Source organism: Colobus angolensis, unplaced genomic scaffold, assembly GCF_000951035.1.
Source record: "Colobus angolensis palliatus isolate OR3802 unplaced genomic scaffold, Cang.pa_1.0 Scaffold79, whole genome shotgun sequence".
Lineage (NCBI taxonomy): Eukaryota > Metazoa > Chordata > Mammalia > Primates > Cercopithecidae > Colobus > Colobus angolensis.
Window position 1 is genome coordinate 1,343,309 of NW_012121709.1, and position 26,634 is coordinate 1,369,942.

Here is a 26,634-nt window from a genome sequence, read left to right on the forward strand (position 1 = left end):
ATAGAATGTTTAAGCTTCCTGGAACTTTCATAAACAATTAGTTACTCATGCCCAATTCAGATTTTCCTGAAACATCCATTTCTCTTGCCTTCCCATCCTCCCCTCAGTTTCCATAGACATAGGCCAGAAATACCTCTCTTTCCTGGCTGGGCACGGTGACTCACGCCTGTAATCCCAGCACTTTGGGAGGGGGAGGCCAAGGTGGGTGGATCACTTGAGGTCAGGAGCTCGAGACTAGCCTGGCAAACATGGCAAAACCCTGTTTCTACTAAAAATACAAAAATTAGCCAGGCATGGTGATGCATGCCTGTAATCCCAGCTACTCGGTAGGCTGAGGCAGGAGAAATCACTCGAACCTGGGAGGCAGAGGCAGTAGTGAGCTGAGATCCAACCAGTGCACTCCAGCCTGAGCAACAGAGCAAGACTCTTAAAAAAAAAAAAACAAAAACAAAACTCTCTTTCCTCCCAACTACAGTAAAATCTGGCAATAGCCCGAGGTAACACTAAAGGGTAACTGACACCAGGCTGTGGTGTATGTAAGGCAGTTGGGGGTGGTGAGGACAGGGGCAACCTACTCTCTACCATCTAAAGGGGGCTGCTGCTGCTGAGCCCTAGAAGACATACAAGCCTGGGATATCTGGATGATTAGATTTTTTTTCCAGGAAAGGGAGAGTGCTGGATTTCTATGTGGTGGCCCTCAGTTTTTTTAATGCCAATAAATAATTTAAAAATAATTGTCCAGGCCAGGTGTGATGGCTCATGCCTGTAATCCCAGCACTTTGGGAGGCCCAGGCAGGAGGACTGCTTGAGGCCAGGAGTTTGAGACCAGCCTGGGCAACACAGTGAGACCCTGTCTCTCTAGCCACCTTTTTTTGTTTGTTTTGTTTTGTTTTATTTAGTCTTGCAGTGTCACTCAGGCTGGAGTGCAGTGGCACAATCTCAGCTCACTGCAACCTCCACCTTCCCAGACTCAGACAATCCTCCTACCTCAGCCTCCCAAGTAGCTGGGACTACCAGCATATGCCACCATGCTGGGCTAATTTTTTTATTTTTTATAGAGACAAAAAATAAAACATGGGGTTTTGCCATGTTTCCCAAGCTGGTCTCAAACTTCTGAGCTCAAGTAATCTGCCTGCCTCAGCCTCCCAAAGTGCTACAAGTACAGGTGTGAGTAACCACAACTGGCCTAAACATTTTTTACATTTTTCTAAAAAAAGTTAGAAAGTATTTTCTGACGTTTTCCTGAAGCAGGTCATAAGACTCTCATGTGAGAGGTGCCCTCCCTATACCCAGAGGAAAGTTATATCCTTATTTCTGAAGACACAGGGACACAGAGAAGAATCTAAACACACAGGTCTTGCTAAATTTCCCCCAGCTTATTACCAGTAGATCATACCTTTTTTTGCCCTATTATGTATCACCACAACTGTCTACTCTTCATCAAATGTAGCATAAAAGCACACAGGCTTAACTGTTTCTTCAGGTCTACATTTCCTCATGAAGGCTCCGGTGTCATGTAAAACTTACATTAAATCAATTTATATGCTTTAAAAAAAAAGTTGTTTTAAATAATTGTTCAGCTCCCTGGAATGTGAAGCTGAGGGCTGCTGTGACCTCAGGACTCCCTCTGAGCTTTCACAGTGCTGGAGCGGGGGAAGTTGCAGGTAAACCTGAGGCCCTGCCCCTCCTGGAGTTCCCTGCCTGCTTCTGTGCCCACTATGGGCAGCTGGGACCCACACCCCACTGCCCTGGTGGGTGATGTGTCCATCATGGCCATGGCAGCTTCCGGGCTGCAGCTGGGGTCTGGTTGCCCACTAAGGCTGAAGTAAGGAACCATCCTCTCTGGGCTGACACCCCAGGCTGCACGCTCCTCGTGGAAATGCCATCTGTGAGCTGGACACACACAGCCCACAGCCCTGGGTAAAGAGATTTATTCATAGAGCGTTCCCTTCAATGCGGCTTCAAATACTTTTTAATTTATTAAATAAAAACATCATGAAAGCCATGAATCTAGTGCTCCCTATCCCGGTGGCTTCCTGGCCTGGTCTCGGGGAGGTAAGGGTCAGTAGCAGGCTGGGGTGGAGAGCTCATTTCTTGCCTTTGCCCTTCTCCTTGCCCTTCTGCTTGCCCTTCTCCTTGCCCTTTGCTTTGCCCTTGCCCCGCTTCTTCTTGGATCTGAGAAGGGAGCGCACCAGGTATCCCTTCCAAAAGGCCTGGATTAACGTGGCTGCCCGCACCATGTGCACCATCTCCTGCTCCGCTTCCATCCTTTTCTTGGAGTTGATCTCTCGCTCTTCCCGGATCTGCACAAACTCTTCCACCAGCACTTTGTGCCTCTGCCTCAGCTCCTCCAGAGCGACCTTCTCCTCTCTGTGAACAGCTTCCAGATCCTCCAACTCCTCCTGGGGCGAGGGGTGGGGCTGGGGTCACCATGCATAGAGCGCCTCCTCCCACCCTCCTTCCTGAGGCCCCCCACCCTTCCCAAATGGGCTTCTGCCCCAGCGATGCCCCTAAGCTAAGCTGTTCAGCATCTCGGTCCCAGTGAGGTGGACGGGGAGAGGGGATGGGCTCCATCCCAGCTCTAGGAAAGACCCCACTGAAATAATTTCAGGAACAGGAAAAGAACACGGGCTTGTGAGTTGGGCAGACTTAGTTTTAAGTCCCAGCTCTGCCACACCTCAACTGACTTCACCTTTCAGGCTTTCGTTTTTCCTCATCTGAAACATGGGGACGATTCCAAACCCAGGGGCTGTTTCTAGGATTAAATGACCGAATGGACACAATGTACTGGACATGATGCCAGGCACACAGTGGGGACACAAGAAATGGAGGCTGCCGCCATAAAAGCAGTCTGTTCCACAAGACACCAGAGGAGAAGGAACTTTCTCAAGCCTCAAACGGAGTTCCAGAGTTTTTCCTTATGTCTAACCATAGCCTCTCCTGCTGTCATTTACACCTGTTTTCCTTCCTTCCACTGACATTTACCCAGCATCTACAAAAAGCAGAGCACTGCCAGAGAACACAGAGCTGGGTGGACAAAGTCCCTGCCCTCAACCAACCCTCAACCCTCATGCAGCCCAGAGAAACGAGAGTCCCAGCCTGCAAAGCTCCCCTCTCCAGGCCCTGACGGTTGCCCAGGACAGGATTCTGACTTGCCCTTCTCTGAAGAGTACACCTGGCTTTGGCTCACTCCGGCTCATGTTACCTCCAGTGCTCCCCAGGCCTCTCTGGCCTCTGGGTTGGAGCCATGGGCCACCAATGTTATCCCAGTGCTGGGTGAAGGGTTTGGGGGTGTCTCGATTTGAAGGTTCTCACCCCCTGAGCACTTCCTCCAGGCCAGACCCTATGCTGGGCACACACACTTGCAGCTGTGGTGTCTCACCCAATGCCCGCCAGGGTCCCAAGATGGTAATTACTGCCTCTGCTAATCAGATGCAGAAACGGGCTTGGGAAGGTCAAGTACCTTGCTTAAGGCCACACAACTGGCACATCTCAGGTGCTCAATAAAAACTGGCTGAGTGACTGAGTGACACGGTGGAGGCAGGCTCCCATCTGAGTCTGTGGGGAGGAGCCCCAGCTTGTGGGGGTGCTGGCAGGAGCCCATCCAGAGGAGTATAGGATGTGGACACGAGATGGAACCATGATCATTAGGCCCAGTGTCAGGCCCTTCTAGCCAGTCGCTTTTTTTTTTTTTTTAATAGAGACTGGGTCTTGCTCTGTTGCCCAGGCTGGTCTTGAATTACTGAGCTCAAGCGATCCTCCCACCTCGGCCTCCCAACGTGCTGGGATTACAGGCATAAGCCACCCCACCTGGCCTTGCAGCTTCTGGCTCTTTTCTTTCCCACCTCTCACTCTGCCCCAGGCTGGACAAACCCTTTAAACAGAGGCAGGTGTTCCCCGCAGAGAGGCTCAGAAATTTGCCCACTCCATGGACCATCCCAAGGCTGCTCTTCCCATCCATCCCATTCCTAGAAGGTCTTGGGAAAAGCACGCAAGAGAGACTTATTCAGCGACAAATACCTGCTTCTCACCCATCTTTGTATCATATTTCTGGATCCAGTTCTCGATTTCCGTTTCTACTTTATATTTCTTCTAGAAAAGATCCAATTTGTCATTGTTTGATGAAATATATTAACAATTAACAGCACTGAGCACTCTGTGCATCACCAGGCCCTGTGGCAGGTGCTTGACGTGCCTCGCCTATTGAATCTGCACAAGGAGGTCCTCTTTTCTCCATTTCACAGGCAAGGAAACGGAGGCTCAGACATGCTATCTCACTTGCCCAAGGTGACAGAGCTAATGGGTGGCAGAGCCTGAATTTGAAGCCAGCAGCCTGGTTCCAGGACATCCTAGGCAGAGGAAGCAGCAGGTGCAAAGGCCCTGAGGTAGGAACAAGCTTGTGTTGTTTAAAGGACAGAAATCGGCCTGGCGTGGTGGCTTACGCCTGTAATCCCAGCACTTTGGGAGGCTGAGGCAGGCAGGTCACTTGAGGCCAGGAGTTTGAGACCAGCCTGGCCAACATGCCAAAACCCCATCTCTACTAAAGATACAAAAATTAGCTGGGCATGATGATGCACGTCTGTAATCTCAGCTACTTGGGAGGCTGAGGCAGGAGAATTGCTTGAACCCAGGAAGCGGAGGTTGCAGTGAGCTGAGATCACACCACCACACTCCAGCCTGGGTGACAGAGCGAGACTGTCTCAAAAAATAAAAATTAAAAAAAAAAAAAGGACAGAAATCGAGTCAGTGTGGCTGGAAGGGAGTGGCGAGGAGGGCAGTGGTCCCCAACAAGGTCCAAGGGAAAGGCTGTGTTACAGAGGGAGTGTCAGCAAGAGGAGGCTGTATTCTCAGGAAAGGGTGAGGTAAAGCCACTGGGTGATATAGATGCAGTGGAGGGACATGATCTAATCTTGTTTTTAAAAGATTATTTCCACCATAAAAAGCAATGAAGCACTGATCCATGCTACAACATGGGTGAACCTTGAAAACACGGTGCTAAATAAAAGATTCCAGACACAACTGCCACAGAGGATTCCATTCATATGAAGTGTCCAGAATAGGTGAATCAGAGACAGAAAGCACATTAGTGATTGCAAGGGACAGGGGTAAGAAGAGAATGGGGAGTAACTTCTTAACAGATACGGAGTTTCATTTTGAGGTGATAATGTTTGGAACTAGATAGAAGTGGTGGAATTGGGGTCGCACAACTTTGTGAATATACTAAATGACACTGAATTGCTCATTTTAAAATGGTTTCATATTATATAAGTTTCACCTAAATTAAAAATAAACAGGCTGGGCCAGTGGCTCATCCCAACCATTTGGAAGGCTGCGGTGGGAATAGGAGAATTGCTTGAGGCCGCAAGTTCTAGACCAGCCTGGGCAACAGAGCAAAACCCTGATTCCACAAAAATTAAGAATTTTTTTTTTCTTTTGAGATGGAGTTTCACTCTGTCGCCCAGGCTGGAGTGCTGTGGTGCGATCTCGGCTCACTGCAACCCCACCTCCTGAGTTCAAGCAATTCTCATGCCTCAGCCTCCCAAGTAGCTGGGATTACAGGTGCACGCCACCATGCCTGGCTAATTTTGTATTTTTAATAGAGACAGGGTTTCACCACATTGGCCAGGCAGGTCTTGAACTCCTGACCTCAGGAGATCCATCCGCCTCGGCCTCCCAAAGTGCTGGGATTACAGGCGTGAGCCACCGCGCCTGGCCAATAATAATAATTTTTAATTAGCCAGACGTGGTGACATGCCCCAGTAGTACCAGCTATTCACGAGGGCTGAGATGGGAGAATCGCTTGAGCCCAGGAGTTGGAGGCTGAAGTGAGCTATGATCACACCACTGCACTCTGGCATGGGTGACAGAGTGAGACCCTGTCTCAAAATCAATCAATCAATCAATCAACCTCTCAATCCTACAGAGCAAGAGCGCTTAGCTTGGGCACCATGGATAGGCCATCTTCAGGGGGCCTGGGCTCCCCGGGGACTGTCCACTAGGATGTGTATGTGCATCTGTGCCTTCTTGCTGGGGGAGAGGCCCGTGGCTTCCATGAGATGCTCAAGAGTGTGACACTAAGAGACTGGGGACAAGTATTAAAAAGGGTGCCTTTTATGAGGAAAGAGATTTGGAAGTTGGGTGTGTGCTAGGCCTGGTCTTGGCTGAGATGATGAAGAAGAAGGCAAATGAAGGTTTTGGGTTTTTCTTAAGAGACAAGGTTTCACTCTCTTGCCCTGGCTGGAATGCAGTGGCGCAGTCGTGGTTCACTGCAGCCTCCAAACTCCTGGGCTAAAGTGATCCTCCTGCCTCAGCCTCCCAAGTAGCTGGGACACATCACAGCGCCTGACTGATGTATCTTTTATTCTTTGTACAGACAAGGTCTTGCCGTTGCCCAGGCTGGAGTGCAGTGTGTGATCACAGCTCACTGCAGCCTCCGCCTCCTGGGTTCAAGTGATCCTCCCACCTCAGCCTCCCAAAGTGTTGGGATTACAGGCATGAGCCACCTTACCCGGCCAGAAATGATATTTATTGAACACCTACTATGCACCAGCTCTCTCACCACCATCTCATGTAATTCTCATGTAACAACCGTTAAGACCAATGTTAGCATTTTCATTTCCAAGGTGTGAAATCGGCAGCTGGGTAGGAGTTGAGTAATTTGCCTGAGCTTCATGTGCTACTTCTTCATTCCTTTGCATGGCACCCAGCCTCTGAAGATGTGGGTATTATCCTTGTGGGGTCTGAGGAATTGAGGAACTTGCCCAAGGTCACAAAGCTGGCATGCAGCAATGCTGGGACAGGGTCCCAGTTTCTCTGTCCCCCATCCCCAGGCCTATGTGTTGCCCCTTCCTGCCTCCCAGGAGACATTGGCTCGGATTTGGGCCTTCCCTGCTCCTGTGCCCTTCCCTCCACCACGCCACTTCCTGAGTAGCTGGTGCAGCCCTGCCCTGCCCAACACTGCTGGACCTCCAGGAGTGATGGGACAGTCCCACCCGTCCCCTGCCCCAGGGGCCCCACCGGCCCATCCTCCCTGCTTCCCGCTTCCCACTTCCCACTTCCCGGAGTACCTTCCTCAGCGCCTGCTCCGCCTCCCGGTTCTCCATGACCAGGTTGTAAAACTGTGACTGCAGCTGCAGGATCTCCTGCTGGATCTTGGCTACCCTGGCCTGTGATGCCCGGAAATCGGCTTTCTGCTGCTTCTCGGCCTCCTGCTTAGTGCGAAGGAGGCTGTTCTCTGAGAACTTGAGCACCTGGTGCAAGTGGTTTTTCAGTTCTTGGATCACAAAGTTCTCCTTTTCCACCTGAGCCAGGAAGAGAAAGGGCTCTGTTAACATCTCCATGCCCAGCCGGGCACAGTGGCTCACGCCTGTAATCCCAACACTTTGGGAGGCTGAGGCAGGTGGATCACCTGAGGTCAGTAGTTTGAGACCAGCCTGGCCAACGTGATGAAATCCCATCTCTTCTAAAAATACAAAAATTAGCTGGGCATGGTGGTGCATGCCTGTAATCCCAGCTACTCGAGAGGCTGAGGCAGGAGAATTGCTTGAACACAGGAAGTGGAGGTTGCAGTAAGCGGAGTTATCACACCACTGCACTGTAACTTGGGTGACAGAGTGAGACTCCCTCTCAAGAAAAACCCTCCATACCAACTGACAGTCATCAGAGGCTGGCACCACTGCATCCTCCCTCAGGGCCAGGCATGCCACCTGGGTATTATCTCTCTAATCACACCCCCAACCCCACAGTGGAGGTCAGGGACAGCCTGATCACAGACAAGAAAGCTGAGGCTCAAGGAGGTGGCTTCATCTGTCTGGGGCTGCCCAGCTCCACTGGGGCCTGAAGCTAGGTTTGTCTGACCTCGAGCCCACGTTCTCGGCCACCACTTTCTATTACCTTGCACGAATGAAGGGTACAAGCTTGTTGGATTGAGGCCACAGGGGAGGACTGGGACAGCAGTGATGCTCCTCCTGGGGACACAGGAGGGGAGGCCCAGCTGGCAGAGACACTTGATGGGGTGCATGAAGGTGTGCGATGCACACAGGCTGCAGGGATCACCAGCAGGCTCTCTCTTGAGGGCCTATGCCTGGCTTGTCCCCTGCCTTGGGTGGATTCTAGAACAGGAATGGGGGTGGAGGATGAGACAGTTTTGTGAAGAAGCTCTCAAGGCTTCTCATATACACTAGAGTCTCCCTCTGAGCACAGTGGTGCTATGGCTGCTCACATCACCATCTGGGGCTTGGGTCAGCTGGCAGCAGGCCTGCCGGGCATCTGCTCACATCCTGCGCACTGGGGGCAGGGAGGCAGCGTCTTTGGGGCAAGCCCGTCCTGCAGGCATGGCTTGAGGCACCAGGCGCTGGGAATATGATCGGCAGTCAGAGCTCTCCTTGTAGACTCCCCACACGTGCCTGATTGGTGTCTCCCCTCATTGTACACTGAGGTTCGATGACATGAAATTTGTCCACCTGGCAAAAATGGCATTTGACCCCAGGTCAGTCCAAGGTGAAGCCCCAAGCTGGTTCTAGCACCTGAATGAGACCAGCAGGGCCACCTGTGTCCCTCTGCCTATTCCTAGATGATGCCCCTTCCACCTTACAAGTAACGTCACTGCCCGAGGGCTCAGCAGCCTGTCCTCTGTCCACTCAGCAAATATACATCATGCCCCTCTTTTGGACAGGCTTACTAGGGAGACAGTGGCAGGCTGAAAGAGACAAGGTCCCCTTTTCTTGTGGATGAGCCAAACCTCTCAAGATCACACAAATCACACACAGATATGTTATCCACAAAGTTGGGTGAATGTTACCAACAAAGTCAGATGAATGCTTTAAAGGACAAATTCAATGAGAAGTGCCCAACCCAGCACCAGGGAGGAGGGTAGTGAATAGTTTCCCAGGGCCTTGAACCTCTCGTGAGTGGTGGGGGATAGAAACAGAAGGGCCTGTGGCAGTGCAGCCTGGCTATCCCCCATGTCTGCTCTCCCCAGAGAGGCTGTGGGGTAGAATGTGGAACATAACACGGCCCCGGTGACAGGTGGTGGGTCCTTCCTAGCACCTCTCTCTGCTGGGTGTGGCTACAAGATGTGCGTGGAAGTTCTGTGTGCCACCTCCACATGTGTCCTTAAGGGGCAGAACCAAGCCCTCTCCTCCCCTTTCCTCCTTCCTGTTGGCTGAACCGGGGGCCACATGATGGGGAAAGCTGGAGCAGCCATCTTGGCCCACAGGCAGAAGTCCCACGTGGGGTCAGCAGGGAAGTCACATCGAAGAAGCCAGACCTCTGACAACTTGGGGAGCAGAGATGCCACACCAGCTCCGGTATTTCCACTACAGAGAAATACATTGCCGTCTTAACTAAGCCAAAGCTATTTTGGGTGACTCTGTTATAGCAGCCAAATCTGTACTCACACATCATCTCACAGGATTTTTGTAAAGATTTAGAGAGAAAATGTATGTAAAACAAAATATACTGTATGTGTCCAATATGACAATTATTATTAGGTTTGGGATCATGCTACCGTTTCTTTTTCTTTTTCTTTTTCTTTTTTTTTTTTGAGATAGGGTCTTGCTCTGTAGCCCAGGCTGGACTACAGTGGTGCGATCTTAGCTCCCTGCAATCTCTGCCTTCTGGGCTCAAGTGATCCTCCCACGTCAGCCTCCTGAGTAGCTGGGACTACAGGTGTGCACCACCACACCCAGCTAATTTTGTCTTTTATGTAGAGACGGGGTTTCACCATGTTGCCCAGGCTGGTCTCGAACTCCTGAGCTAAAGTGATCCACCTGCCTTGGCTTCCCAAAGTGTTGGGATTACAGGCGTGAGCCACCACACTCCCATTTCCCTTCTTAAAAATTCTTCTAGCTGGTGTGATATGCCTATAATCCTAGCTACTCAGGAGGCTGAAGCTGGAAGATCCCTTGAAGCTAGGAGTTCAAGACCAGCCTGGGTAATAGAGTAAGACCCCATTTCTTTCCTTTCTTTTCTTTTCTCTTTTCTTCTCACCCTTTCTTTCCTTTCCTTCCTTCCTTTCTTTCTTTCTTTTGAGACAGAGTCTCACTCTGTCACACAGGCTGGAGTGTGATGGTGCAATCTTGGCTCACTGCAACCTCCACTTCCTGGGTTCAAGTGATTCTCCTGCCTCAGCCTCCCAAGTAGCTGAAATTACAGGCATGCGCCACCATGCCCAGATAATTTTTGTATTTTTAGTAGAGATGGGGGTTTCACCATGCTGGTCAGGCTGGTCTCGAACTCCTGACCTTAGGTGGTCCACCCGCCTCGGCCTCCCAAAGTGCTGGGCTTACAGGCATTAGCCACTGTGCCCAGCTAATTTTTTGTATTTTTTTTTTTAGTAGAGACGGGGTTTTGCCATGTTGGCCGGGCTGGTCTTGAACTCTTGACCTCAAGTGATTCATCCGCCTCGGCTTCCCAAAGTGCTGGGATTATAGGTGTGAGCCACCACTTCTGGCCAGAGACCCCATTTCCAAAAAAAGAAAAAAAATTTAATTAGGCATGGTCGCATGTGCCTATAGTCACAGCTACTTGTGAGGCTGAGCTAGGGGGATTGCCTGAGCCCAGGAGTTCAAGGCCAGCCTGGGCAACATAGTGAGGCCATGTCTCTACAAAAATTTAAAAAATTAGCCAAGAGTGGTGGCGCATGTCTGTAGTTTCAGCTACTCAAAAGGCTAAGGCAGGAGAATCGCCCAGGAGGTCAAGGCCACAGTGAGCTATGATTGTGCCACTGCACTCCAGCCTGGGTGACAGAGCAAGATCTTGTCTCTAACACTAAAAACTTCCAGAGACCAAACTCCTTGATTAGGTCTCAAGGCCCCGTGTGATCTGTCTCCTTCCCCTGCATTCCCAGCCCATCTTTGCCCCTTCCCTCTAGCTCACTGGCATTCTCTGGGTTTCTGAACTAGCCAGGCTTATTCCTATCTCATGACTGAGGTACACTCTACCCTCCACCTGGAACAGGGGTTGGCAAACTATGGCCCACAGGTCGAATCCAGCCAGTCACTTGTATTTGTAAGTAAAGTTCTGTTGGAACACAGCCCATTCATTTACATATTGTTTGTGGCTGCTTTCACCCTATAACAGCAGAGCTGAGTTGAGTAATTGCAACACACCATCTGGCCCACAAAGCCTAATGTATTTACTATCTGGCCTTTTGTAGAAAAAGTTGCGGCCAGGTGCTGTGGCTCACACCTGTAATTCCAGCACTTTGGGAGGCTGAGGTGGGAGGATCACTTGAGACCAGAAGTTCAAGACCAGCCTGGCCAACACGGCAAAACTCTGTCTCTACTAAAAGATACAAAAATCATCCAGGCATGGTGGCACATGCCTGTAATCCCAGCTACTCGGGAGGCTGAGGCACGAGAATCACTTGAACCTGGGAGATGAAGGCTGCAGTAAGCTGAGATCACAGCGCTGTATTCCAGCTTGGGCATAGACTAAGATTGTCTCAAAAAAAAAAAAAAAAGTTTGCTACTCCGTAGCTTGGAAGGTTCTTCCTCACTGTACTTGCCTGGTTCACGCCCTCGCATTCTTCATATCTTGGCTTCAATGTCCCTGACCCTTTTGGTGTAAGTTGAGTTCTCCTGTAACACTCCCTTATAGCACATTGTCCTTCTCAAAACTGTAATTAAATGAGTTTTTAATTCCTACCTTCCTTACTGTGAACTCCATGAGGCTGGAACCACATGGGCTTATTTATAAGACCTGGTACCTAGTAAGTACTTACAATAATTTGTGGAGTAAATGAATTAAAAAAAGAAAGAAAGAAAGAAAAGCTATTTAGGCCAGGCGCAATCCCGGCACTTTGGGAGGCCAAGGCGGGCAGATCACTTGGAGTCAGGAGTTCAAGACCAGCCTGGCCAACATGGTGAAACCTCATATCTACTAAAAATAAAAAAATTAGTTGGGCATTGTGGCAAGCACCTGTAGTCCCAGCGACTCGGGAGGCTGAACCAGAATTGCTTGAACCCAGGATGTAGAAAATGAAATAAATAGAGGTTCCTCTTCAAAGGAACTTTCCTCCCAGTCTAATTCAGAATAGGTAGTAACCTCTCTTAGAACCAAAATTTACTCAAAGACCTGTGCTAATATTCTTCAATTCAGCTAGCTATAATAAAGAAATCAATAGGCCAGTCGCCGTGGCTCATGCCTGTAATCCCAGCACTTTGGGAGGCCAAGGTGGGTGGATCATGATGGCAAGAGATCGAGACCATCCTGGCTAACATGGTGAAACCCCATCTCTACTAAAAATAAAAAATAAAAATAAAAATAAAAAAAATTAGCCAGGCATGGTGGCAGGCACCTGTGGTTGCAGCTACTCGGGAGGCTGAGGCAGGAGAATGGCATGAACCTGGGAAGCAGAGCTTGCAGTGAACCGATACCGTGCCACTGCACTCCAGCCTGGGTGACAGAGCAACACTCCATCTCAAAAAAAAAAAAAAGAAATCAATATACTATGTTCTTAGCTCCCACATTTTAGCTTAGATATTTGCCCTGGCATACCTGAACCGGTCTGAGCAAGCATTAGGTGATAGCCTACTCCTCTTCCTTATTTGGAGGTGTTTTTCCCTCTCTCAGCATTCCAGAAGTTACTTCCTCTCTTCCTTTGTTCCCCTCTGCCTTTGCCTCTTTTGGGAAGTTCTAAGTTGCTAGCCAATTGGGTTGAGTACAGAATGTGAGGTCCCGTTCCAGGCAATGGAAACTGGACACAGCAGAGGGTGGATGCGTCAGGTTATAAGTGACCCTGTCTCTTTTGTTCATGTGTACTCCCGTGGGAAGACTGCTAGCGAGCGGCACCCTTTCTGCAGAAAGTAAACTAGCCTTGCTGAGAGATCCTTTGTCTCAGTGTTGATTTTGGTGACACCAAGTACGCATTCCCAACAAGGGAGGTGGAGGTTGCAGTGAACCAAGATGTTGCCACTGCACTTTAGCCTGGGTGACACGGCAAGACTCCATCTTTAAAAAAAATCATGGGGGAGGCCGGGCACAGTGGCTCATGCCTGTAACCCCAGCACTTTGGGAGGCCAAGGCAGAAGGATCTCTTGAACCCAGAATTTCGAGACCAACCTGGGCAACGTAGCGAGAGCCCATCCTTACAAACAATCAAAAAATTAGCCAGCCATGGTGACACACACCTGTAGTCCCAGCTACTTGGGAGGGTGAGATGGGAGGATTGCTTGAGCCTGAAAGATGGAGGCTGCAGTGTGCTGTGATCATGCCACTGTACTCTAGCCTGGGTGACAGAGTGAGACCCTGTATCAAAAAATCAGTCAATCAATTGGCCAGGCGCAGTGGCCAGCACTTTGGGAGGCCGAGGCAGGAGGATCACTTGAGGTCAGGAGTTCTAGACCAGCCTGGCCAACATGGCGAAAACCCATCTCTACTAAAAATACAAAAATTAGCTGGGCGTGGTTGCGTATGTCTGTAATCCCAGCTACTTGGGAGGCTGAGGTGGGAGAATCGCTTGAACCCAGAAGGTAGAGGTTGCAATGAGTCGAGATCATGCCACTGCACTCTATCCTGGACAACAGAGCGAGACTACATCTTAAAAAAAAAAAAAAATCAATCAATCATTGAGGAAAAACCCAACCAACAAAAAAGATTTGTGTCACTCCTTCAGTAATTTCAGCAGTACTATGAAATAATACCTCCGCATTCCTGTTCTTCATTCTCTCCGCCAATTCATTTTCAAGAGTATCGATGATTTGTTGGTTATTACTATTCTGTCTATTGATATCCTGTATGAACTGGGCCTTATCCCTCGCTTCCATGGGACTAGTGACTAGTTTTTCAAACAGGAAACCACGAAGCTCTATTAGGCTGTCAATAAAATTCTGGGCTTCTGCACTTCTACTCTGCGTCTGCATCTGCAGAAGCCTAGCAGCCTGTGGGTTGCTGAGCAAGAGTCTCAGGACATTCTTGGTGGAGTCTTTGATCTGCTGCGTAAGTGGTGAGAGGCTGGATTTCTGCAGTTCTATGGAAAGGAGGCGGTCTCTGAGCCACCCTTCCTCCTCAGCCTCTTCCTGCTCCTGCAGTTGCCTTTCTTTCTCCTTCAGGCACCTGATGTTTTCCAGGAGGACCTGGCAGAGATCCTCGTGCTCTCTCACTGCCCTCATGATGTCCTCCCCCAGCATCCCCTCCACATCCTCTCTGTTGGATGCCACATATGACAGCAGGGTCACCAGCTCCACCTTGTAGATCGCCTCATCCAGGATGGACATGATCCTTTTGGCCTCAATGGTGGTGAGTTTGGTCCTAGAGGGAACCAAGGGTTTTAGTGGGTCAGCTGGCCTTTTAGATGGGTCTGTCTTTGGCCCTATTCTGTTGATGGCAGGGGCCTGATACAAAGGGGCCATGGCAAGAATGTCTAAATCCATCTTGTGAGCAGCCCTCTGTGCCTCTGTAGGTCCGCAGAGATGGAGACTTCGGTAGACTACTTGGGTCTCATGCTTTTATTGTCTCTGGCCATCCTGCAAAAGGAAGAGGTAGGTGTGAGTGTAGCTGTGCTGACATCTGTGTGGTTAGTGTGGCTGCAGAAACCACAACTGTTGACATTAAGAGTTCATCTTAGGTCCTCCGTCGCTTTTACACAGAACCTTTCTCTGGAAGCAGTTTTCAACTTTGTGAGGATGTTAGGGCCACAAGGGCAGGAAGACCAAGCCTGGAGGTGTCTCAGGCAAATGTGTCAGGCAGGGACTAGCCAGGAAGACAGATGCCATTCTAAGGATTTAAAACCAGAGACTGGTTACCTCAGTGATGGGAGAGTTGAGAGGTCAACCAGGGGAAGACAAAGCCATCCTACAATTGTCAATGGCAGGAAGCCACCACATGAAGAGGTGGTGAGCCTGGGGCCCAGGGTCACCCAGGGGAAGCTTGAACTACAGCCATCAATTCCCAGAGGAGCTAGAGACATTGCCGGAAATGCAGGTGAAAGAACGGTGGCAGTGGGGGAGGAGAAATACCCTGGTTTCTCTCTTTCTACTGCCCTTGGCCAAAACCAGCAGGAAACCAACTGACAAGGGAGCCTGGGCAATGGAACCGCAGGCATCAGCCTAAGTCTGAGCAGGACAGGGACAAGGACAGGGCAGACAGTGGTTAAGACTAACAGGACTAGGAATGGCACATTTTCACTTATTTTAAAGTTTTTTTTTTTTTGGTTTTTTTGAGGCAGAGTCTTGCTCTGTCGCCCAGGCTGCAGTACAGTGGCACGATCTCGGCTCACTTAACCTCCGCCTCCCGGGTTCAAATGATTCTCCTGCCTCAGCCTCCTGAGCAGCTGGGACTACAGGCGCACACCACCATGCCTGGCTAATTTTTGTATTTTTAGTAGAGACAGGGTTTTGCAATGTTGGCCAGGTTGGTCTCAAACTCCTTATCTCAGGTGATCCACCTGCCTTTGCCTCCCAAAGTGCTGAGATTACAGGCCTGAGCCACCACGCCCGGCCATTTTTAAGTACTGATTTTAAAAATTGGTGGCATGGATGGTGGTGAAATACAACTTTGAAATACAATTTAAAAAACTGTTTCACGGCCGGGCACGGTGGCTCAAGCTTGTAATCCCAGCACTTTGGGAGGCCGAGGCGGGCGGATCACAAGGTCAGGAGGAGATCGAGACCATCCTGGCTAACACGGTGAAACCCCGCCTCTACTAAAAAATACAAAAAACTAGCCAGGCGAGGTGGCGGGCGCCTGTAGTCCCAGCTACTCGGGAGGCTGAGGCAGGAGAATGGTGTGAATCCGGGAAGCGGAGCTTGCAGTGAGCTGAGATCCGGCCACTGCACTTCAGCTTGGGCGACAGAGCGAGACTCTGTCTCAAAAAAAAAAAACAAAAAAACTGTTTCACTAAATGCGATGTTGCATTCTGAATTGGATTCTGGAGTGGAAAAAGGACATTAGTGGAACTGGAGAAATCCAAATCTAGTCTAAAGTTTAGTTAATAGCATTGTACCAACATTAATTTTGTAGGCACTCTGTTACCCTGGCTGGAGTGCAGTGGTGTGACCACGGCTCACTCCAGCCTCAACCTACTGTGCTCAAGTGATCCTCCTGTCTCAGCCTCTCAAGTAGCTAGGACTACAGGTGCTCGATGCCTGGCTAATTTTTTAACTTTTTGTAGGGATGAGCTCCACTATGTTGCCCAGGCTGATCTTGAACTCCTAGGCTCAAGCAATCCTCCTACCTTAGCCTCCTAGTGTTGGGAATACAGACATGAGCCACCATGACGGGCCTAATTTTGTGGTTTTCACAAACACATCAAGTTTATCTAAGATGTTAACATTAGGGGGAGCTGAATGGAGGGCATACAGGAACTCTCTGTACTATCTTTGCAACTTTTCTATAAATCTACATTTATTACAGAGTAAAAAGCTTAGCTAAAAGACTGTTTCAGGCCAGGCCTGGCAGCTCACACCTGTAATCACAGCACTTTGGGAGGCCAAGGCAGGCGTATTACCTGAGGTCAGGAGTTCAAGACAAGCCTGGCCAACATGGCAAAACCCCGTCTCTACTGAAAATACGAGAGAATGCCAGGCATGGTGGTGCATGCCTGTTACTCGGGTTAATCCCAGTTACTTGGGAAGCTGAGGCATGAGAATCTCTTGAACCCAGGAGGCGGAGGTTGCAGTAAGCCAAGTTTGCATCACTGTACTCCAGCCTGGGCAATAGAATAAGACTCTGTTTCAAAAGATAGATAGATAAGTAAATAAATAACTGTTTCAGAAAAATGTATAGGGCAGAGATCAGTAATTTATATTGCTTTCATAGTACCATAGCTAAAAGTACTAGCTTTGCACAGCCCCACTTGGGTTCAAATCCTTGCTGGGGGTCTCTGGGCTGCTCATTTAATCTTCCAGAGCTTGGGCTTCCTCAGATGTAAAACAGGAGTCCTCAGGATCAATGAGAAGCTTCCAGCACAGGGCCTGCATGCTGTAAAAGTTCAATAAATAACTAATAGCATTAACACAGGAAAACGAAAATCCCAAGTCCAGGACTTTAGTGATTTCTGATGCAACTATCAAACGAATACCTGCTGCCTTGGCCAGGCACAGGGGCTCACGCCTGTAATCCTATCACTTTGGGAAGCTGAGGTGGGAGGATCGCTTGAGCCCAGAAGTTCAAGACCAGCCTGGGAAACATAGCAAGGCCCTATCTCTTTAAAAAAAAAAAAAAAAAAGAGAACACCTACTGCCCAGGATGTCTACCCACCCACCAACACCATGTCTCAGATGGACACCCACCATAACATCCCCATCCCTCACCCTGATTATTCTTCTTCTCTTCCCCCTTATCCTGTTTGTTCTCCAGGTTAAGTATCAGCATATGACATCCCTATATACACCTGTTTATTTGTTTATTGTCTGTCTTTCCCCCCTCTCCTAAGAAGTAAAGCACCAATGAAAGCTGTAAGTTACTACTTACAGGTTACCTGTGCCACTTTTATTTTCATATTGTCTGTAGATGTGAGAAATGTTTTGAAGAAAGAATCATTAGGACTTGATGAGTGAAAGAGTTTTGAGTTTGGGTGACTGGTAGTGAAAGATGGGGCCCTTAAGAAACTATGGCAGAAATTGGGAGAGGAAGTTTGGAGGGGAGAACAATGAGCTCACTTTTAAACTCATTGAGCTCTAGTTGCCGTGCTGCAGTGGACAATGGTGTCTTGGCCTTCCCATGATCCATTTCCTCTTTTTTTTTTTTTGACACAGGGTCTCATTCTGTCACCCAGGCTGGAGTGCAGTGGCACGATCATGGCTCACTGCAACCTCGACTTCCTGGGCTCAAACAGTCCTCCTGCCTCATGCTCCCGAGTAGCTGGTACTATAGGCACGTGCCACCATGCCCAGCTAATTATTGTATTTTTATTTTTGTAGAGATAGGGTCTCGCTGTGTTGCCCAGGAGAAGGAAGTGACACTTGAAGCCACAAAAGATATCTTCAACTCACCAAACCAAAGAGCACACCAAGAGAATGGCAGGGAATCAAAGAAACACCTAAAGTGACTAAGAACGAAAAAGAAAGGCAGGCCAAATCAGGTGCTAAGGATGTTTAGTTCCTTGGCAAGGCAGAATGGATTCAAAATCAATCCAGGTGTCATGGTTCATGCCTGTAATCCTAACACTTTGGGAGACTGAGGCAGGAGGATTGCTTGAGCACAGGAGTTTGAGGCTGCAGTGAGCTATGATCAGGCCACTGCACTTCAGCTTGAGCAACAGAGTGAGACCCTGTCTCTTAAAACAAAAACAAAACAAACAAACAAACAAACAAAAACAACCAGAAGCCCCTTTGGGAGCAGAGGACTGAGGATTATCTTCAGTCACTTTGGTTCACACACACTTCCTGTTCCCTAATGAATCTCATGAGATCCTTTGAGGCTTTTCCTGAAGACAAAGTTTTAGGAGGCTGGGCATGGTGGCTCACACCTGTAATCCCAGTACTTTGGGAGGCCAAGGAGGGAAGATTGCTTGAGCCCAGGAGTTCAAGATTAGCCTGGGCAACAAAATGAGACCTCTACAAAAAGTTAAAAAAAAAAAAAATTAGGCCACCACAGTGGCAGGTTCCTGTAGTCTCCGCTATTTGGGGAGCTGAGGCAGGAGGACTGCTTGAGCTGGGGAGGTTGAGACTGCAGTGAGCCATGATCGCACCACTGCACTCCAGCCTGGGTGACAGAGCAAGACCCTACCTCTCCTCTTTTTTTTTTTTTTTAGCCAGAGTTTTGCTCTTGTCGCCCAGGCTGGAGTGCAATGGTGTGATGTTGGCTCACTGCAACCTCTGCCTCCCAGGTACAAGCAGTTTCCTGTCTCAGCCTCCCCAGTAGCTAGGATTACAGGCATGCGCCACCATGCTAGCCTAATTTTGTATTTTTAGTAGAGACAATGTTTCACCATGTTGACCAGGCTGGTCTTGAACTCCTCAGGTGATCTGCCCACCTTGGCCTCCCAAACTGGTGGGATTACAGGTGTGAGCCACTGCGCCAGGCCTAGATCCTATCTCATAAGTGAAAAAAAAGTTTTAGGGACAGCCATGGAGCTTTCTCAGCCTCTCCGAGGATGAAGGATCTTTGCCCATGGCCACAGGATGAATGTGAACAAGGTAGTTAATGAATGCAGTCCTCTCCATTGTACCCCAAAGCTCTCAGGCATAAATCAAAACGCCTGAATTCTTTAGAGAATGCGACTGGAAATGCAATGTTATATGAAATGTTTCCAATTTGCTTTCAGCCAAATTACCTCTTTTGCTTTAAAGGGCAAACTTGTTTTCTTTGATTATGATGACACCCATCAGTTCTTGACAGCTCATTTTCGTGAACAAGAAAAAGCCCGTGGAACTAGGATTGAGGGGAAATGCATCTGACTCTGACAACAAAAATGACTGGAGAATCTCTTTTCCTTGAATCCTAATAAGATCATTTCATGTCCTTTTTAATGCCACTAACCTTAATATTTAAATCATTTCCAACTTAAGCATCTCCTTTTAAAATTCCTGCCCTGAGAGTGAAGCAAACTGTTAATGGATGGGAAACTTTAATTGGATATTCCCTTTATTTGTCATTAATTCTGCTGATGAACTTTATAAATGGAAATATATCTTTATCATGTAAATTATACCTCATCTTCATTCAAACAGGCTTGTTGGATATTTTATTACTTTCACTCTTAGAATATTTTGAGGAAAAAAAAGATTTGAACTAAATTATATATTTTTTCCCCCTAGAGAGAAGGAAAAAACCCAACACTTACAACTACCCTACAAATCCAAACTGGCACGTGGAAAAGTCAGAGGGTGTTAAAAAAACAAAACAAAACAACTGGAGTGTGGAAGATGGATTTCTCTCTCTTTTTAAATTTACTCTTAATTTAGGTTCTGGGGTACATGTGCAGGTTTGTCATACAGGTAAATTGCATGTCATGGGGGTTTGGTGTACAGATTATTTCATCACCCAGGTAATAAGCACAATACCTGATAGGTAGTTTTTCCATCCTCATCCGGATCTCATTTTAAGGAATACCATTTTAACATTAGCTAAGTAAGTTCTTGAGAACTTACTGTGTAGCAGACACTGTTCTGAATGCTGTATACGAACTAATTCCTTTAATCCTTGCAAGAACTCTATGAGGTAGGTGCTATTACCTCTATTTCACAGATGAAGAAAGGGAGACAGAGAGAGAGGTTAGATGATTCTAGTTAGTTTACAGCTAGGAAGTGACAGAGCCAGCACCCCATCGGCAGTAGTCTGTCCAGTCTCTTGATTTTAAGATTGACTTCTGGCCGGGCGCAGTGGCTCACGCCTGTAATGCCACCACTTTAGGAGGCTGAGACAGGTTGATCACTTGAGGCCAGGAGTTTGAGACCAGCCTGGCCAACATAGTGAAACCCTATCCCTACAAAAAATACAAAAATTAGCTGGGTGTGGTGGTGGGCACCTGTGAAGGCTGAGGCAGAAGAATTGCTTGAACCTGGGAGACGGAGGTTGCAGTGAGCCAATATCGCACCACTGCACTACAGCCTGGGTGACACAGTAAGACTACGGTTCAAAAAAAAAAAAAAAAAAACAAGGTCTTGCTATGTTGCCCAGGCTGGTCTTGAACTCCTGGGCTCAAGAGGAATTTTCTTTTTAGCCTCAGAAAGATCTCACTACCCTCTAAACCTCTAGCTTTCTTCAGAACTCTGTATGTTTTATCCGAGTCTTTCAAGTCTAGACAGGGAAAGGGAGGGGCTGGAAAGAAGCAATAGAGTCATGATGAAACCTGCTATCCGAAGCAACTACTATACAGTAGGTGCTCAATAAAGAAATCACTGTTGCGGTTGGGCTCGGTGACTCACACCTGTAATTCCAGCACTTTGGCAGGCCGAGGCAGGTGGATTACCTGAGGTCAGGAGTTTGAGACCAGCCTGGGCAATATGGCGAAACTCCGTCTCTACTAAAAATACAAAAATTAGCCAGGTGTGGTAAAACATGCCTGTAATCCCACCTACTTGGGAGGCTGAGGCAGAAGAATCACTTGAACCGGGGAGATGGGGGTTGCAGTGAGCTGAGATCACACCACTGTACACTCCAGCCTGGGTGACAGCGTGAGACTCCATCTCAAAAAAAAAAAGAAAAAGAAAAAATCACTGTTGAATAAATGAGATGGCAAACCCAGATTTACCAATAGGCCTGTCTCCTCACTGGGAGATGCTGGCATAATAGGATAATGTTGTTTTGCAAAATATATATGTCCTGAATTGGAGTCAGAAAAGAGAGTCATATTTTCTTTTTTTTTTTTTTTGAGACGGAGTCTCGCTCTGTCGCCCGGGCTGGAGTGCAGTGGCGCGATCTCCACTCGCTGTAAGCTCCGCCTCCCAGGTTCACGCCATTCTCCTGCCTCAGCCTCCCGAGTAGCTGGGACTACAGGTGCCCGCCACCACACCTGGCTAATTTTTTATATTTTTAGTAGAGATGGGGTTTCACCATGTCAGCCAGGATGGTCTCTATCTCCTGACCTCATGATCCACCAGCCTCGGCCTCCCAAAGTGCTGGGATTACAGGCGTGAGCCACTGTGCCCTGCCGAGAGTCATATTTTCATGATAAAACTGTAGGCCAAGAATTGGCCTATGAATTGTTTTGCATCCCTTTACTCAGGGCTTGGAATTTTTTAAATAAAAGATTTAAATGTAATTAAGTTTTTACTTTTTCATAGTTGAGTGGTTTCTTTTTTTGTCTTTTTGTGACTAGTTTTGAACTATTACCCAATCCTCCTCTCTCGTTCTTTTTGAGAACCTGTGTTTTTTTATATTGGTCTATATATAAACCAATATATATTTATATTGGTTTATAATTGGTCTGTAAAAGATTCCCAGGCTAGGGCTGCAGCAACGAAAGCTGGAGGTATTGACAGATGGGACCCTGTTTGTAATGCTGCCTGGGTGGCTGTAGGCTCTAGGATTATCTGGTGCTTTGGAGACACAGGACACGGGATAGTGACTCAAGTTGGGAGGGAATGTGCCCCCCCCAGGACAGATTTCTATGTTGCTGGTTATGATGAAATACTTTCCACTGGCCACAAGCTATATAGCCTTGGGCAAGTCCTCTTGATCTTCTGGGCTTTCATTTCCTCATTACTGAAGTGGAAACTAAAAACACATTTGGAATGCAATTCCAGTGTCTCACCACTTCCTGGCTGTGTGGCTTTGGGTAAGCTGATTAACCTCTCTAAGCTTTGGTGTTCTACCCGTGAAATGGGGACACAGCACTGTTGTGGGAATGAAATGAAATCCTTGCTCAAAAGTGTTAAGCTTTTATGACTTTTAGTACTACTTCAAAAATTATATGTTAATATCAACACTTTAATATCTTAAAATAGATGTACCTTTCAACAAAATAATATGGTATATGTTTTTGTGTCAAAGGCTTTATAAAGAGCCAAAACAGAAGCAGTTTTTACTCCTTTTTACTATTTCGTTTTTAATTTTGCTGGTTTCTATATTATTCATGTTCTCCCGTTAGTGACTGAAGAAGACCGAGTTCCCTTAAATCACTCCCTATTGTCCACTCTACCTTCCTTATCAATCAGTTCATCAGGAATTTTAATTCCTCTTTTGGTTACAGTGTCACTTTAGAAATGACTGGTTATATCTAACTGTAGACAGTATCACTTTGGCAGTTTCAGACAGAAGGATTTCCTAGTAGTGAATCTAGATTATTCTACCATCAACTTCTCCAACTTGAAAAAAATATTTAACTACTACACACCTATTAGAATGGCCAAAATCTAGAACACCGACAACTCCAAATGCTGGTGAGGATGTGAAGCAGAAAACTCTGTCATTGTTGGTGGGAATGCAACATGGTGCAGCCACTTTGGAAGACGGCTGTTTTCTTACAAATTTAAACCTGCTCTTACTGTACGATCCAGTAATCACACTCCTTGGTGTTTACCCAAAGGAGTTGAAAATGCATGTCCACACAAAAACCTGCACACAAAAAAAGCTTATGGATATTTATAGCAGCTTCATTCACAACTGCCAAAATTTGGGAGCAACCAAGATGTCCTTCAGGAGCTGAATAGCTAAATAAACAGTAGTGCATCCAGACAATGGAATACAGGATTATTCAGCGTTAAAAAGAAATGAGCTGTCAAGCCATAAAAAGACGTGGAAGAAACTTAAATGCGTATCACTAAGTGAAAGAAGCCAATCTGAAGAAGCTGCATATGGTATCACTCTAACTATATGACATTCTGGCAAAGGCAAAACTATGGAGATAGTAAAAAGATCAGTGTTGTCTAAGGGCTGGGGGAAGGGAGGGATGAATAGGCAGAATAGGGAGGATTTTTAGGGAAGTGAAAATACTATGTACCTTACTACAACGATGGATACCATTGTTATACATTTATCCAAATTCACAGAATGTACAACACCAAGTGTGAACCCTTATCCCTTATGTAAACTATGGAATTTGGATGCTGCTGCTGATGTGTCAATATAGGTTCATCAGCTGTAACAAATGCACCTCTCTGGTAGGGGAGGTTGATGGTGGTGCAGGCTGTTCATATGGGAATAGGGAGTATATGGGAACTCTCTCTACCTTTCTGTCAATTTTGCTGTGCATCTAAAACTGCTTAAAAAATAATATCTTAGGGTTGCAACCCTTTATTGGGCAGTGAAATCAATTTGCCGACGGGGACTAGTGTTAAAAATAAATGAAACAGGGTCAGGCACGGTGGCTCACGCCTGTAATCCCAGCACTTTGGGAGGCCGAGGCGGGTGGATCACCTGAGGTCAAGAGTTCGAGACCAAGCCTGGCCAACATGGTGAAACCCCGTCTCTACTAAAAATACAAAAATTAGCAGCGCATGATGGCGGGCACCTGTAATCCCAGCTACCTGGTAGGCTGAGGCAGGAGAATTGCTTGAACCCGAGAGGCGTAGGTTACAGTGAGCCGAGATTGCACCACTGCACTCCAGCCTGGGCAACAGAGAGAGGCTCTGTCTCAAAAACAAAACAAACAAAAAACAGCCTATCTCAAATCCCTCCTGCTCTCAGGCACTAACATATAATGCTCCTTTATGTCAGAAACCAACCCCCTATGAACAATTTCTCCCTGGATTAACAATTTCTCATTTTTAGGTCTTAGCTCAATGGCTACCCCTTCTCAGACAGGAACACACAGCACTTTACAACCTGTGGAAACTCTCTCACCTTTCCTGCATGGTACTAATCACGCATGTAATTTTTTTTTTACAGCTCTATTGAGGTGTAATTTATATTACCATAAAATTCACCCATTGTAAGTGTAAAACTCAATGACTATTTTTGTAAATGTATCTAAAGTTGTCACATTAGTTTTAGATACAATCCTGTTTTAGAACATTTCTATCACTCCCCCAAATTCCCATGAGTTAATCTGCAAACGATCTCTGTTTCCACGCACATTTTTTTGTTGTAGTTGTTTTGTTTTTGAGACTGAATCTCGCTCTGTCGCCCAGGCTGGAGTACAGTGGCGTGATACTGGCTCACTGCAACCTCCACCTTCCGGATTCAAGCAATTCTCATGCCTCAGCCTCCTAAGTAGCTGGGATTACAGGTGCGCGTCACCACGCTTGGCTAATTTTTGTGTTTTTAGGAGAGATGGGGTTTCACCATGTTGCCCAGGCTGGTCTTGAACTCCTGGCCTCAAGTGATCAACCTGCCTTGGCCTCCCAAAGTGCTGGGATTGCAGGTGTGAGCCACTGCCCCGGCCTCCACTCACATTTAACTTTCCTGGATAGTTCATATAAATGGGATCATGCGGTACGTAATTGTTTGCATCTGACTTTTTGCTTAGCACATTGATTTTCAACCTGGGGCAACTTTGCCCTCCAGAAGACACTTGGCAATAATCGGAAGATGCATTTGCTTGTCACAGCTGAGAGAAGCTACTACTGGCATCTTGTGGGTAGAGGCTCATAATACTGCTAAATATCCTACAATTGGCAGGATAGTCCCCCATAACAAAGAATTATCTCATCCAAAATGTCAGTAGAGCTGAGGTTGAAAAATCCTGCCTTTTTTTTTTTGTTTTTTTTTTTTTGAGACAGAGTTTCCCTCTTGTTGCCGAGGCTGGAGTGCCATGACATGATCTCGGCTCACTGCAACCTCTGACTCCCGGGTTCAAGCAATTCTCCTGCCTCAGCATCCTGAGTAAGCTGGGATTACAGGCATGTGCCACCATGCCCAGCTAATTTTTTTGTATTTTAGTAGAGACAGGGTTTCTCCATGTTGGTCAGGCTGGTCTCGAATTCCCTACCTCAGGTGATCCACCTGCCTTGGCCTCCCAAAGTGCTAGGATTTACAGGCGTGAGCCACCATGCCCGGCTGACTTTTTTTTTTTTTTTTTAATAGATAGGGTATTACTCTGTCACCCAGGCTGGAGTGCAGCAGTGCAATCATGGCTCACTATAGCCTCGACATCCCTAGGCTCAGGTGATCCTCCCATCTCAGCCTCCTGAATAGTCAGGACTACAGGCGCATGCCACCATGCCCGGCTAATTTTTGTATTTTTTGTAGAGATGGGGTCTCACTTTGTTGCCAGGCTGCTCTCAAACTCCTAGGCTTAAACGATCGTCCTGCCTTGGCCTTCCAAATTGCTGGGATTACAGGCGTGAGCCACTGGGCCAAAAACCCTCGACTTAACATGTTTTTCAGGTTCATCCAGGTTGTAGCAATTATTGTATTTCATTCCTGTATAGAATTTTATTGAATAGTATTCCATTCTATGGAAATATCACGAGTTGTTTATTCATTCACCTGTTGATGACATTTGGGTTGTTTCCAGTTTTGGGCTGTTAAGAGTGCTGTTGCTAAGAACATTTATATTTAAGTATTTGTGTAGACTTATGTTTTCACTTGGGGGGGTACCTTCCTAAGAGTGGAATTGCTAGGTTATGTGTTAGTTTATTTTTCATTTGTTTTATTTATTTATTTATTTACTTACTTATTTATTTTTTGAGATAGGGTCTCGCTCTGTCACACAGACTGGAGTGCAGTGGAGCAATCTCAGCTCACTGCAACCTCCGCCTCCTGGGTTCAAGTGATTCTCCTGCCTCAGCCTCCCAAGTAGCTGGGATTACAGGGGCCCGCCAGCATGCCCTGCTAATTTTTGTATTTTTAGTAGAGACAGGGTTTTGCTATGTTGGCCAGTCTGGTCTCGAACTCCTGACCTCAGGTGATCCACCTGCCTGTGCCTCCCACAGTGCTGGGATTACAGGCAGGAGCCACTGTGCCTGGCCTATGTTTAACTTTTTAAGAAACTGCCAACTATATTTCAAATTGGTGGTACCAATTGGTATTCTGCTGTACCTACCAGCAATATATGAAAGCTACAGTTTGTTTATTTATCTACATGATGATACTTGGGATTGTCTTTTTGATTTTTAAATGTCTACTCAACTCTTTTGCCCATTAAAAAAATTGAGTTGTCTGGCCGGGCGCGGTGGCTCAAGCCTGTAATCCCAGCACTTTGGGAGGCCGGAACCCCATTCCACATCTCCCACGATCCGCGACCCTTTCCCACCTAGTTACTCACCCGCTCTGACGGCTCCAGGTTTCCCTAGCCACAGTTACCACCACGGTCCCAGTGTTGCGAGGTTACCCGCCAACCTCAGAAGGCGGGACTCGGTGTCT

The 26,634-nt window shown here is 47.4% G+C and overlaps 1 protein-coding gene across 1 annotated transcript; it reads right to left on the bottom strand.

Annotated features, from left to right (window-relative positions):
* Positions 1–1,949: 1,949 nt before the first annotated feature.
* IQCD (IQ motif containing D) lies at positions 1,950–26,634 on the bottom strand. The gene is made up of 3 exons (XM_011928688.1): positions 26,537–26,634; positions 13,647–14,468; positions 1,950–2,402 (listed from the first exon to the last, which is right to left on the bottom strand). The coding sequence occupies exons 2-3, from the start codon at positions 14,373–14,375 to the stop codon at positions 2,088–2,090; spliced, it is 1,044 nt and encodes a 347-aa protein (XP_011784078.1). The 5' UTR covers positions 14,376–14,468; positions 26,537–26,634; the 3' UTR covers positions 1,950–2,087.